The sequence below is a fragment of the Crocodylus porosus genome, unplaced genomic scaffold (assembly GCF_001723895.1).
Source record: "Crocodylus porosus isolate Cpor-Errol unplaced genomic scaffold, CroPor_comp1, whole genome shotgun sequence".
NCBI classification, from domain to species: domain Eukaryota; kingdom Metazoa; phylum Chordata; order Crocodylia; family Crocodylidae; genus Crocodylus; species Crocodylus porosus.
The window spans coordinates 102,582,372-102,597,110 of NW_017728886.1; the positions used below are offsets into that span (position 1 = coordinate 102,582,372).

The 14,739-nt window shown below is 40.1% G+C and overlaps 1 protein-coding gene across 1 annotated transcript in view; it reads left to right on the forward strand.

Annotated features, from left to right (window-relative positions):
• Positions 1 to 14,739, forward strand: part of LOC109313479 (dynein heavy chain 5, axonemal-like) — a 275,004-nt gene that overhangs the window by 188,795 nt on the left and 71,470 nt on the right. Inside the window, exons 60-64 of the mRNA XM_019540081.1 lie at positions 498 to 716; positions 2,961 to 3,137; positions 8,088 to 8,282; positions 13,486 to 13,641; positions 13,955 to 14,137. Coding sequence (XP_019395626.1) covers positions 498 to 716; positions 2,961 to 3,137; positions 8,088 to 8,282; positions 13,486 to 13,641; positions 13,955 to 14,137 — 930 coding nt within the window. The remainder of the gene's footprint in view (positions 1 to 497; positions 717 to 2,960; positions 3,138 to 8,087; positions 8,283 to 13,485; positions 13,642 to 13,954; positions 14,138 to 14,739) is intronic.

Consider the following 14,739-nt stretch of genomic DNA (forward strand, 5'->3'; position numbering starts at 1 on the left):
CTCTCTCTCTCTCTCTCTCTCTCTCTCTCTCTCTCTCTCTCTCTCTCTCCCTCTCTCCCTCTCTCCCTCTCTCTCTCTCATCCCTTTTGGGGGGCTCAGCCCTCCTGATTTCCCCTGTCATTCGAAAGCTGCTTACAAAGGAAATTTGAGTATTGGGTATAATACCAAACAAATTATCTCCGTCTTCTATGTATAGGCATTTCATGATGACCTTCAGTAGCACCACTAATTTAAAACTGTTTATTACTGTAGGCTTGGCCTAAAAATAACAGCTAAGCGTGCAAGTTAGTGTTACATCAAGCAGCAGACTTGCTTTCTATCAGTAACTGAAGCTGAAAAAGCAAACATATTGGAATATTGTTGTTTTAAGCAAAGAATTATATTAAAAATGATAAAGTAGAGTACATGTCACACTACAGGATCATGGGAAGAATGCTATTAAGTTGGAGTTGTCAAATAATCAGTATTAAATATTTTTCACTTTAAAATATATGTAGGCAAATCTAGCATTGCAAGAAGCAAGGCTGACAGTTGCCCAGACTGAACTGAATAATGCTCAAAACCAGCTTGAGGAGAAGCAGAGAGAATTGGATGAAGTCCAAGCCATGTATGATGCTGCCATGAGAGAGAAGCAAGCTTTACTGGATGATGCTAAGGCTTGCAGGGAGAAGATGAACAATGCCACTACCCTTATTGAAGGATTAGGTGGAGAAAAGGTACTGATGCATCTGAGCAGAAATCTAGCATAAATTAGATTATATAGTTTGTGTGCATTCCTTACTGATAAACAACAGTGCTAAGTAAATCCACAGATTAAAAAGGATCATATGAAAACTTTACTGTGTATGTCATTGCTTTTTAGATGCATATACATTTTTTGATTAATTGGACCTATCTAAAAAAGTTATGAGTTGTTTATGTACATAAGACTTTTCTATATGCTCATTGTGGTCACTGAGATCAGGTTGGACTAAGGGCTAGGCTCAAGGAGTGGATGCAGTTTTGGCAAAACATCAGTAAGAACAAGGACTATGATTTAACTCAATATTTGTTTGACAATATTTCTAAATGTGCTTATTCTTTTTTTCAGGTATGCAAGGACTGTAGTTTAAAGAACTAACTAATTAATTCCCTGAAAAATATTTTGAGTTGAATTTTACAAAAATAATTTATGTTTCTATTTCTATACCTGAACAATTTTAAAAGAGCCATTTTAAAAATATTTAGATTATGTATAATAAATTTGTTTCCAAGTTTAGTATTTATGTTTTACCCTGAAGAGCTATATAGTTTTTGATCATGGAGAAAAATACAAAATAAGTTTCTTTTATCATAAGTATAACCTTTATATGATTAATTATGTAAAATTCTGCATTGAAAATACAATAACCTTTAGGATACATTTTTGATTTTGCAGTGTCCTGTGTCCATAATCAATTGAGTTGCAGGTGTAAAAGTAGTTTTTCCATTAAAAAAAATAAGACTTGGCAGCATTTCAAATCTCCAAACCCCTAAACCTCCATATGTCTAGTGCAAAAATTGAATTTGTGCTTATAAATCTCCAAAAGAAAACTAAACTGGAAATGCTGATGATATCAGAGTTGCCATTCAGTGGCTGATGGAAACTGAAGGTTTCCTAAAGGCTCCAAAGGAAGATATTCTTCCTTTGTTAATTATTTGGTAGTACCTAATAACTATTTGGGTCAGGTAAACTTTGTGTTTGCTATTCACTCTACTGGGGACCAGACTTCACCATTTATTCTTTACATTGACAGTTGTCATAAGTGCTTCCTTTCCTGTTTTGTTTTTTTCACAATCCATCCTGGTTTATTGCTGATATACAGAAATGGAAGTAGTGGAATGGAATTGCCAGATCTCAATGATTCCATCATGAAGATTTTTAAAAACTGAATACTATGCCTGTGCAAGACTAGTGAAGAAGCTTTTGCTTCCTGCATCATATCCTTGAAGTTTGAGGAAAGAAAGCTATCTTTATTGTTTTCATGACTGTGCTCTAAAACTACACATCAGAAGAGAAGAGTGCTTTGTCTATGTCTTTTGGTATTACTGCATAAACTGAAAGAGCAGACACAAAATGGTGGCTGGGAATCAGTGTAGTGGGTTTTCATGATCACAGGATTTTTCAGGACTTGTGGGACTTCTGTATTTTTAAAAAGGCTCACAGCATTGTAAGTTGATTCTTAAAAGACACTCAGGGAGCCCATCTACACATGCAGTTAATGTGAAACAATAAACTGTGGAGCTTATTGTTCCCGGGCGTGTTGTTTAAATGTGCTCCTGGGAATGCAGCACATTGAGCCAGATCAAAGCATCCCCAGCTGGCCAGGAGCCCTGGGGATCAGTCTGCCAGCCCAGGCCTGTTCCTCCCAACTCAATGTATTGCAGAGGGACTGGCTGGGGCAAGGGTGCTCCAGTGTAGGGCTAGCTGGCAGGCAGCCCCTGCACTGAAGCACCCTTGTGCCTCAGCCAGCTGGGGGAGTGTCTACAGGTGCGCTGCTGTGGAGTTAATTAGTTTACTCCAGTCTAATAGGGGTACACATGTAGAAATGTGACATTTACCATGGAGCTAATTAGTCTACTCCACAGGAAATGTCTTATGTAGACGCACCCAGGTTCTGCTTCTGTGGTCTTCATTCAGAAAGAAGTACCATTGTCATAAATGGCATTTTTGTCTACATAAGAAGTGAACGGCCAGATTGATAGTGCCTATGGAACAAATACAAGAGAGACAGGAGTGCATGAAGAAGGGGGAAAATAAAAAACAAGCAATACTGCATCACTTAGGCAACTTCTATCACTTTCAAAATGAATTGTTTTAATAAAAAATAGTTCTAATACCTTAAAAGTATACTGGTAAGAAAAAGTAAAAACATTGATTTGAACTTCAATTGAGTATTGTGTCAATCTAACAGAGTTCTTTACAACAATTTAAAATTTAGATTCGTTGGACAGAAAGCAGCAAAAATTTTCAGAATCAAATTATTCAGTTGGTGGGAAATGTTCTCCTGGCCACAGGCTTTCTCTCTTACTGTGGGCCATTCAATCAGGAATATAGAAACCTGCTGCTACAACTCTGGAAGAGAGAGATGATCCACAACAAGATTCCATTCAGTGATGTAAGTGTTCCTTTTCTAGAATAAAAAATACATAGAGAAATGCTCTTAGGAACATTGGAGAAATTATTTTAAGTGATTTAAAGGCTGTCATGCCTCATCAGAGTTTTTAAAAAATAAAGAACAAAAGAATATTGGCAATTATGCTAATATGAATAAATCTCATTAAAAATTCCCCTTTTATTTCAGTGCATCATAAATCCTATATATACTTTGCCATGACTACCTTGAGGTAACCTTGAGGCAAAAGCCTAGAAGTAATTGCCTTGGGATATCTGCCACAAACAGCTGTCCTGGGAAGAAACCATTGTGCCTAAGAAAAAAAACTGCCCTGGTTTGTAACTGAAGCAAGATTTCCTGAGTTAGGGTGGATTTACCTCAGTTCAAGGGGTTGTATCATGTGGTTACAACTTTTTGCACCTTTGAGTAGCTGGGATTTTCCTGTTCATATGTCCAGGACCTTTGTCACATGGTGGAATTAGCAAATTCAACCAAAGCACTGCAGTCTGAGAATCTCTTTCTTTACCATTTCAGCAGATCTTTCAAGCCAGTTGGTGATAGTAAAACTAAATAAAGAATGGAGCAGTTATAGATACCTAAGCCCAGACCCAAAAAAGGACTTTGTTGCTCTAAGGCCTGGAATTCATGGACCTGAATTTGATGCCTAAGTTACCTTGGCACCGAGTGGGCATGTCTACACGGCACTGTACAGCATGATGACATAGCAATCATGAGGGCCTACATGTGATTAACTGCTACATTGCCATAGTGGCATGCTCCCCACTTATAGCACGCTGCTACAGTTATGTAGCTGGAAAATCTAAATGTGCATCACCTGCATGATCCAGTACCCACCCATACTGCACCTTGCTATAGTACTTCTAAAAAGAAGTACTAAATTATGGCACCATAGCAACATTGCCATACAGTGACATGTAGATGCACCTATTGAGAAGAATTAGTCACCAAAGAACAAGTTTATAACAGGCAGCTCCATGAGCTGATAGGAAATACCAAAGAAAGGGGTGTGTCAGAAATTCTGTTGCCCTCCAGATCTATGTACTTGGGTAAGATTGGGTTTCACTTAAGTTGTTTTTTGGACTTATGCACTTAAGTTGTTTCTTGAATTATGGAGGTCTGGTTTACCCTCCTCTTTTAAGACAGAAACAGTAAAGGTAGTATCTACTATTATTGTAATAGGTTATCAGTTACAGCACTTGCCCAAGATGTGGTAGACCTGGGCTCCAGGTCCTCCTCAGCCTCAGGAAGTTGAAATGGACTTCTCCTACCTCTCAGAAGAGCATCCCAGCCACTTAGCTATGGGTTAGGCTTGAATAGGAGCACTCTCACTCTCCACTCCTCCTGTTGAACCTGAAATACAGATTCTTGAGGCCAGAAGATATGAGAAAGATTTTGTACTCCAGTAATGAGGCACTTGCCTAAGAGCAGGGAGACCTGGGTTCTGGTCCCATGCACCAGAGACTGTTCATAGATTTTGCCTTAAAGAGTCTTTGGATAAAACGTATCAGCAGCATTGGGAGCAGATTAGAGTGTATGCTGTAAATAGTATGCTTGTACAAAAAATATAGATAGTGTCAGAATCTTACAAGAAAGTGGTGAATGAGTTCACCATACTTAAAGAAACACATTTGGCATTTAAATCCAGGAGGAAATTTTGCATGTTACTTGCCTATCTGACATAGATCCCAAATTATGGGAGAAAGTCAGGACTTCAGACATGCCCCCAGAGATGACTCGAGCAGGGTGCGGGGCCTGGGGCAAATCAGGCTGTGCAGGATCTCGCCCCCAGACACAAGAAAGCCGGCAGCAGATTTGGCATCAAGGGTGTTGAGTGGCCGGATGTGAAACCAGCAGCAGCGTGGAGTTGCTACAGCCACTCCACCAGGCTCCGCGGGGCCCCCCAAAGAGTGTGGCCCAGGGGGGTCACCTTGATTCACTCCCCCACCCAGGGACAGCCCTGCATTCCCCTCTCTTCAGTGTTTCCCATTGGTTGTTTTAGGCCTCCTCATTCACTGCCTGGGAGATTTAGCTGCCAAACTCAGATTTGTGACTTCCGCTTTTAAGGTTGGGTACCTTAAAGTTAGGCCTGTCAGCACTGAAGCCACATACAGGCATTACATTTCTATTGAGAATCCCTGCTCTCCTGATAGAAACTACAAGCATTCATTCAATTTCTCCTGGGGGAAACCTGCCCCCTCCAGAAGAAAGATTTTCCAGTGTCAATCTGGAAGGATCCCCATTGCAAGAGAAATTCTCTCATGAGAATGACCGCTTGTTTGCTTGGGTAGTCCAAGCATGGAATGCATGGAGGAAGGGGAAGGATCTTGCTGCAGTGAGGTGACAGGTTTCTTATCTTACTTTCTGATGTGTCTCTTTTGTTGCCCAGACACTCCCTTTCCATTGCAATGCATTATTCTTCCTGCCAGCACTAAACATCTGGATACTTGTTTTGTCATTACAGTTCTTAACTGTCATTACAGCTTATCCTTTCAGATAAAGGAAGGCTTTGTATCAAAGTCTGATTTGTTTTTTCCCTTTTTTTGGCTAAATGGTGTTATGATTACTTTAACCCACTGGTCTTAAATTGAGCTGGCAAAAGCAAACTTCTCTTTGCTCTGAAAACAAAAAGTCCTGTGATTTCTACTTAAGATTAGTCAAATGGTAACCAAGATTTGCTAGCAATTGTTTGTAAAATGGAACTCAGCAGCTTTTCTCTTAATATCACTGTCACTTGTTTAATTTCACTCTTTAATGTGATGTGAAAATGTTTTTACAACCAACAACAGGACAAGACATATTAGCTTCTGAACTGGGAGATGTTACTTTTATTCTTGTTCACCAGAGATCTATATAGATCGATGGATAGATAGATGGATAGATCTATCCTATCTCTCTCTATATATATCTGTATCTATATACATAGATACATATAGATATAGATAATCATAATATTTAGCTTTTACATAGCATTTCTCATCAGCATGCCTCAAAGAATTATTTCCATTTATTCTTGTAAAATGTGGTGTAAAATGGATGGGTACCTGATGCTCGTTCTTTCAGTGAGTCAAGGTCAGTCATTGCCATCAGGGGGTTGGTTACCTGCCATGTAAGCAACCTCTGTGTGGGATCCTGGATTTCTTGTGCCCTATATTATGGAGTAGCTCCTTTGATTGTGAGCCCCTTTGTCTGCAGAGATGGGTTTTGTTTCAACACTGTTACATCAATTGAACAAAAAGTGTGATGTTGAACTAGGTCAACCATAATTGTTAATAATTTACCATAATCTTAAATTTACAAACCAGAGGAAGTTAAACTAATGCAAACCAGGTTTAAAGTGATGTAAGAGTGTCCAAGTAAAGGGATTTTCATCAGTTTAAGTAAATCAGTTTAGCATTATACCTTCAGTTAAACTGCTGTACTGGGGTGCATAGGTGAGGCTGATGAGACAGGTTTAGGGCATAAATGCTTTTACTTTCTACTTGCTATAACACACACAAGAATAAAAGTAACATTTCACAGTTCAGAAGCTAATATGTCTTGTTCTATAGATATAGCTAGATAGATATAGATATATATGACTAGAGCTGTACACACACAAAGGATTCCTTCCCAAGGTGGTATAAACATTCCAGACCTGGATTTGTCATCCTACCAACAGTCTACATATGTCTGTCTTAGAGAGTATCTTCTCCAGATATGCAGCATCAAATGATTCTTGCAGAAGTAATTACTTCTTGCTTTTCGGATGTCTCTCAGGCTTCTTATTCCCCAAGAGTGGGAGTGTACTAGTCCCCAGAGAAGAAAAATCAGTCGCCTATAAGTCAGGTCCTCTGAAACTCTTTTGAGAGCATTCTTGTTCAGTTACCTTTCCTCATAATTTTTTTTCTTTTTTTTTTAGTGAATTAAGTACTTAAAAAAAAAAAAAGCAGATGGATTTCCCTGAGCAGAAAAGAAAGCCTATATAGAGATCCTAGGTGCATAAACCTGCTCAAAATGGAATTCCTCCCCAGGGGAAGGGACCTAAGCACTAGCTATTCTAGCATCTAAGTATAGGTACCTCCGGAATTCATTTGAAACTCACCCTTAACACTTGGCTATTTTGAGTCTCACTTTTTCCATCTGAAAAGTGGAGTGAATAGGTTTCTCAGCCTTGTGAGGATGTTCTGAAGCTTCCTTTTATTAAATTATTTAAACTGCTCCAGAGGATTAGCTTCAGGGCAAATAGAACTAGAACAAAAGAATGCAAATAGAAGTAGTCTTTGTTTCCTATACATACCAGTTTTATTAACTCTCATGTTGGTCTTCAGGGTCCACTGGAGAGCATCATGTGAATTTCCAGCTGTATAGAACAATTCTACTCAGAAAGATGTTGAATGATGTTGATGTTTGACCTTCGGTAGTCAAAGAGTCCCTGGTTGTTCTGGGATTGGTAAAAAAGAGGGTAGCTTACTCAGATTAGAAACAGATTTGGGTTGTGGACTACACCCAGCATGATCACAAGAAACACTTGCTTTTTAATTCTGGCTCTGTGGTGCCAGTCAAGACACCTGAAACCAATGGGTGTTAGGTTCTAAAGAGGAGATAAGCACCTAAATATCTTTGAAGATGTGGGCCCTAGCCTCCTTAGGGAAGAATTTAAATAGAAAACCTACAGAAGGATTCCTTGAGGTAAACAATATAAACTGAGAGCTAAAATATTCTGTCATCTACTGTGAGAAGATTAGGAATTTTATCCTGTTAGAAATACTTTCCCAAGGATTTCCTGAAATCCTTATTCAGATAAAATGCTAACATTTCCTGAGTAAAGTTTCCAGGTTTTAACTTTTACTAAAGAACTATTATCATGATTATTTTTTTTCAGAAACTGGCTTTCCACCCAACTACTTTAATAAGGCTACACTATTAATTCTGCAATTTAATATTTTATATTAGGCTCTTAACCTCATCAGTATGCTTGCTGACAATGCTGCAGTTGGTGAATGGAATCTCCAGGGTCTTCCAAATGATGACCTTTCAATTCAGAATGGAATTATTGTCACAAAGGCATCTCGATATCCTTTGTTGATTGACCCACAAGGTCAAGGAAAAATTTGGATTAAAAACAAAGAAAAGAATCATGAACTCCAGGTACACCCTTTGTTTAAAACAGTTTTCATTTCTGTCTCCTCTTAGACTGCTGCTAGTAGTGCAGTTTCTTTTACAAAAAAAAAATGCTACCACATATGGGTCATATATTGTGGTATCTGGAATCAGATATTCATTTTATACTATCGCTGGTGTAAAGATATAAAGAAATGTTGAAATGTTTGTGTGTATAAATATATAAAAAACATTTACATATATATTTATATATACACATGCATAAACGTGTATATTTTATAAATATATTAATACATTGTATATTTTTGTGATGAATGTTTTATTAATTTGCCTACAGAAAGAGGCAATATAAATTATAGAAAGGTAAATCACTCATTACTTGTATTAGTATGGCATACTGCATAATTCATGGGATCTTTGATAGAATTATGCTGTTTTACAATTCATCCATATAGCAAGACTAGACAACAAAAGATAATAGGGTGGGCTACAGGAATAAAATAGGGAAACATGCAGGAACAGGGAAAGAGAAAGAAGAGTTGAGGTAGGAAAAAACATGTATGTGGAAAGGAAGTCTGGCATTCTTGGATGAGTGTCAGCATTTTTCATTTAAGTATTTCTAAATATGTGGTCTAATTTCACTTCACACTCACACTTCATGTATGTAACGAACACGTGTGTTGAAAATTGTGTTTATTATACCTGCTTACTTACTTCATGCTACAACCAATATTTCATCTTTGGGAGCTTAGACTTTATGTAACATTCCAAATCCATAAGCTCTTCAAACATACGGGGTGACCTTCTATTCATTCCTGGTCACCTAAGTAGCCATTTTTTGTTTGGCTACAGGCCAAGAACTTACACACCCAGAGGAATTCTTGTATAGTTGGGAAAGTTAGAAGACAAGCTTCCAAGATTCAAGCACCTTTCATCATATTTGGGAAAAAAGTGATCCAAGTCCACAGGCCTAAATTAGGCCTTTGCTTTCCTTTTATAGTGCTTTTGGAGACAGAGGGCTTTCCAGTGTCCAACCTGCCTTTACCCTTCCATAAAGGCTCCAAACCTAGAAGTATGCTGGTGAAACTGCTCCTTGGGGTTCTTTCCAGCAGTTGCTCTCAAGTGTGCTAGAAACTGAGGGGCCAGATCTGGCTAGTGTACTTTGATTGGACCCTGCAGACAAAATAGGTGGAGGAACACCTAGTTTGTAGATCCCAACTGGATTTAGATGACCAGCTTAACCCTGTCAAGGCTCAGGCAATTCTGGGCATAACAAGAAGCAAACATTTAGATGCTAAGGATACTTTGTCGATGAAAAATTTAACAGATGAAAACACAGGTACTTAAAAGAATGTTTATGGGAATGCCCCGTAGTATAGGCTTGAAAGCCTATAGGATTTGGTGGGCGTTGATCAAAGATATTAAGGATGTACATTTTTTATTTAGGCCTGCTTGGAGGCATTTAGGTGGAGCTAAATCTCTTCCATATGCAGTAATTAAAAGACGACCAGATCTTGTCTGCACTGGTTAGTTTCCCAAGGCCTGCCCTCCCCAGAGAGAGAAGTCATTACATTTTGATATATATCCCAAAATTGTAATCCAATATATAATGTCATCCACAGAAATGATAAATAGATGACATTACGTTTACAGTTCAGGTAAATGATAAGAGAAAATGGAAGAGAGAGAGAGGGAGGAATAGAAAAGTATTTCAAAATATTGCAGATTCCTATAACACAGCACTCTAGCCACAAGGTAGATGTTATTTGGCAACCTTTATAGCCCTCCCCTAAAAGCTGTTCTATATATAATGTCTTCCAGGTAGAAATCATATTGATTTTGAAGAAGTTCTCTCAATTATTTTTTAATAATAATTTCATGTCATTAGGCTTGTCTTTCCTCAAATAGTCAGCTGTTAATTTAATAGAAAGTAACTCCATTTCCCTAATTTTTTTTTATATTCTGGTTTTGTAGAGGATGTGTTGCTTTTTTTTTTTTTTTAACTGATGTAATGCATTTATTGAGTGTCTTCACAAACTTCAAACACATAAGGGCATGTTCATGGTTTCTTGCGGGGATGTGGGCTCTGAAATAATTCTTGTACCAATTATCTGTCCGCAGACCAGTAGTTAAGCCTGTTTCTAAAGGCCAAAACATTTTCCCTCCAATTCTCCTTATGGAAAAACATCTACATTTATGTTTGTCAACTTTTTAAGGTTTTTGTCAATGTCACTCACTTTTCCTTTACAAGTCCCTTTGTAAGTATTTTCAAAGAACTCTCTCTTTTTTATATTTGTGCTTTTTGGATGTGTTTATCAACTCTAGGATTATAGACATTAAATTAGGGCAGGGGTATTGAACTATCCAGCTCTGCAGAAGTTGTGTGGGTCAGATGAGTGGCATGGGGCTGGTCTGCAGGCTGGATTGGTCACAGACTGGCACAGGGCTAGAAAGCCCAGTGCCCAAAGCAGAGTGCAGAGCCATAGTAGGTGAGACAAGGGCTGGAGTCCAGAAGCCGGGTCCAGTACAGTGGGCCTGGGATAAAAGGTCCAGAGAGAGAAAGAGGGCAGAGGCGAAGCACACAGGAACCAGCACACAGGGCTGATCTGGCACAGGCACCTCATGTAGTACACACCCCAGAGCAGTCTTGGCACTGTGTACAGTATATGCCAGCTTCAGTCTGGGGCTTATGCACAGATCTGGCACAGGGTGCACACTGCATGAGGTACCCACACTGGACCAGACCTTTGTACTGGCTCTGTTGTGTGGGGCCAGTCTGTAGGCCTAATTTGGACCAGCTCTGGAGCCAGTGTGCACAGCCAGTCTAGCGTGAATGCTGCATACAGTGTGCACCCCAGACTAGCCCCTTGTGCTGTGCAAAGCTTCCATGGCACTGGGTCCAGCCCCTTGCACTACATGCAGCGTTCACCAGACTGATTGGCTCTGTGCGCCATATGCAGCTTATAGGGCCAGGGCTGGTGCATGCCTCATGAAGTGCTTGGGGTTGCTCTAATACCATGGACCAAATCATAGGAATCCACAGGCCAGATTTGGCCTGTGGGCCATATCTTTGGCATCCTTAAATAAAGCCTTTGGGCCAGGCATCAGATTCTTTTGTTTCCTGTCACTAAATAAGATGAGCTTTCAGGTTGGGAGTCAGAGAGGAAAAAGTTCATGGCCAGTTCTATGGAAGAGTAAGGGCTTTGGGCATATCATTACATCTGGAACATCCTGATATGCTTTGGTCATGTCATAGTTGTTTTTTTCTTTATTATTCTCACTATATCAGAAGCTATGGGTATATGTCTGGTGGTTATACAGGTCCTTCGATTTTAACATTTAAAAGTGCCAACAGGTTTAGTACAAGTATATAGGTCAGTGTAGGAAGGCAGGCTCGAGTGGCACCGTAGCACCTTATGGTGACCACCAGACTCTGCCTCCTCCAGTTCCTGGGGCCCTTCCCTCTTTTTCACTCACCTGCCACGCCTTGAATGTTATTTGAAAATAGAGGATTGGGAGGTGACCAAAGTGCCCCAGAGAAACCATTTTGTCTAGTCCCTCTAACTCGCTTTCTCTGTGTCTTGACACCTAGTGCCTTAAGGCTGTGTTTGTGGCTTCCTACCTCACGTACAGACAAGCCTATGCCTTGCTGGTGTTACTGTTCAGCCACTTTCCCTTTGTTGGGGTCTTGGCCTTCTTCGCCTCTGCCCTCTTTCTCTTTCTGGACCTTTTATCCCAGGCCCACTGTACTGGACCCGGCTTCTGGACTCCAGCCCTTGTCTCACCTACTATGGCTCTGCACTCTGCTTTGGGCACTGGGCTCTCTAGTCCTGGCTCTGCCTAGCTTTGGGCTCTCACCTGCTTTGGCTTTATCCCCAACCTGCTTTGGTCATTGAGCCCCCTGGCCCTATCTCTGCCCAGCTCTGGGCATTGCTGAGACCTCTTTCACCCCTAATACTCCCCATCCAAACCACTGGTCTTAAACTATAACAAAGAAATGAGCCCTCTGAGTATAACACAACATAAAGGCAGGCTCATGCCTTAACTAAACAGTCTCTCACTGGGTAAGTCAATGTTTAAAAGAACAAAAAATGCTATCACTTCAACACAGGCAGCCCTGCTTGGGCAGCCATGCAAGCAAAGAGGACAGGCCATCGCTTTAACATAAGCAAAATCCTCCCTGCTTGGAGTAAATGAATCTCCCTCTGGGCATGTCCTAACCTAGGTCACTCACCCTGCACCTGAGGGTTCTGTCTCCTGCCTGAGTTCTCCAGTGGGTCCTTTCTTTCCCTCTTGGCTCCCTGCAGAGCTTTCTCCAGCAGCTGTTCTTTTCACAGAGTGCTATCCTCTGACTGCCTCTGGGCACACCCTTATCTCACTCTGTCCATCAGCATACCTGGAGCAGGTGAATCCCTGGCTCTGAAGAATTTATCCTTTTTGCTAATGAGCCTCTCTCCCTCCCTGTGGCTGCCTACATTTATAGTCTGCAAGTCTTATATTGGCTGTTCGTTTACACACGCAGCAGCTGTTTTGGTGCATTTTCCCTTTTGTCCATAACAGTCTCTGTCTCCGTGTTACAGTCTGATTCTAGTCCACCTATTAGGCATGGAAGTAGACTTAGAAAGGTATTCTGATTTCATCCAGAAAAGCCCAGTGACTAGGGCAGTCTCTTAAGAAATGTGACTCTCAGGACCTCCCCACCCCATAGCAGCACACTCCCTCTTGTGCTCTGTCTTTCTGGCACCAAGAATCTTGCATTTCTTTCTTCAGAGCAGTCCACCTTTAACAGTGTTGGGTAGAGAATACCCCAAAGAGAATGGCCTATGGTCATATGGTTAAGGTATTCTTCTTGCAGGCAGGAGATATGGTTTTGAACCCCCTGATGCTAGAGAGGGCACTGAACCCAAAAGCCACACTTCCTGGGGACTGCTCTCAACCTGAGTGGGTGTTAGGTTAAAAATGAGTACTTAGGTACTACAGTGACTGGAGGCATGTAAGCAAGTAAATGAGATATGCAACAATGAGGGGGGAAAAAAATCAATCTTCCTCCTCCCCATCAAGTCTAGGGCAAAACTTTCATTAATTTCAAAGGAAACAGGAGCAAGCCTATATATTGTGGTGATGCATGTAGTTGGTCAGGGAGAATTCCATTTTTTACAGTGTTGATAGATTTTATATTGAACTTTATATATGACAAGATGGTATTTTTACTGGAAACAAATCTTTTTAGGTTACAGCTCTGAACCACAAGTACTTCAGGAATCATATAGAAGACTGCCTTTCCCTGGGAAGACCTCTGTTAATAGAAGATGTTGGAGAAGAACTCGATCCTGCTCTAGATAGCATTTTGGAAAAAAATTTCATAAGATCTGGCTCAACTCATAAAGTAAGATGAATTTTAAACACAAAAATAAAAGGGCAGTAGACTTGATACCTCAAGCCAAATGCTAACTACATATAGTGATGGGCACCTTTGAAATGAACAGATTGACTTTTATTAGTGGACATTTAGGATTGTGAATCCAAAAAAGATGACAGAGCTGGTAGGGAAAGACAGATCGCCCAAGTGAGGGATGGGGGTGAGGAGGGAAACGCAACTAGGTTACAGGAGATTTTAATTCTATTTTTGATTTCTATAAGTAAGATTATCTTTCTTTGGAAAAAAGATCATAATTGTTCTATTTCTCTTTTATTTTCAGGTAAAAGTAGGTGACAAGGAGGTAGATGTGATGACGGGATTTACCCTTTATATAACAACTAAATTAGCTAATCCTTCCTATACTCCTGAGATCAGTGCCAAAACAGCTGTGATTGATTTCACTGTTACCTTGAAAGGATTGGAAGATCAGCTCCTTGGCCGTGTCATCCTCACTGAAAAACAGGTAAGTGCTAAGCCTTGGATCAGTAGTATTTTAATATGTATGAAATAAAATATTTCCCAGTATGTATATCATGAGTGGATTTGTTTTGCATCTTGGCCAAGCTCAAAGAGTGTCGTTATTAAAATGTGAATGAAAGCTGAAGTCTTCTTGGGTTTACTTCCACACAAGAGAAAATGTGAAACTAGATTTTTAATAGGTGCTGAGAATTTTTAGGTTGAAAACCTCTGAAAATCTGTCTTGTGGAAAACATAGAATAGAGAAGAGGAAAAAAAACCACAGGGATTTGCTAGTCACCAGTAGGGCAGGAAGGAACATTTATCCATCATGAATGGTACTGGCTTCTGGAGGGTTTTTTTTCTCTTTCCTCTGAGCTATTGGGACATTGGCCATTGGTATGTCTAGGGGGTTTTGACTGAGGTATACTGATGTTCCTGCTGGTAGCAGAATTCCAGAGTTTTCTAGGTATAACATCTTGCTGTTCTGCTCAAGGTCATATCAATCACCAAACTTGGTGTTGGGAAGGTATTTTTCCCCAAAATCAGATTAACATGGATTATGGGGAAGGAGGGGGATTATTTTCCTCTGTAGCATGGGACATGTTC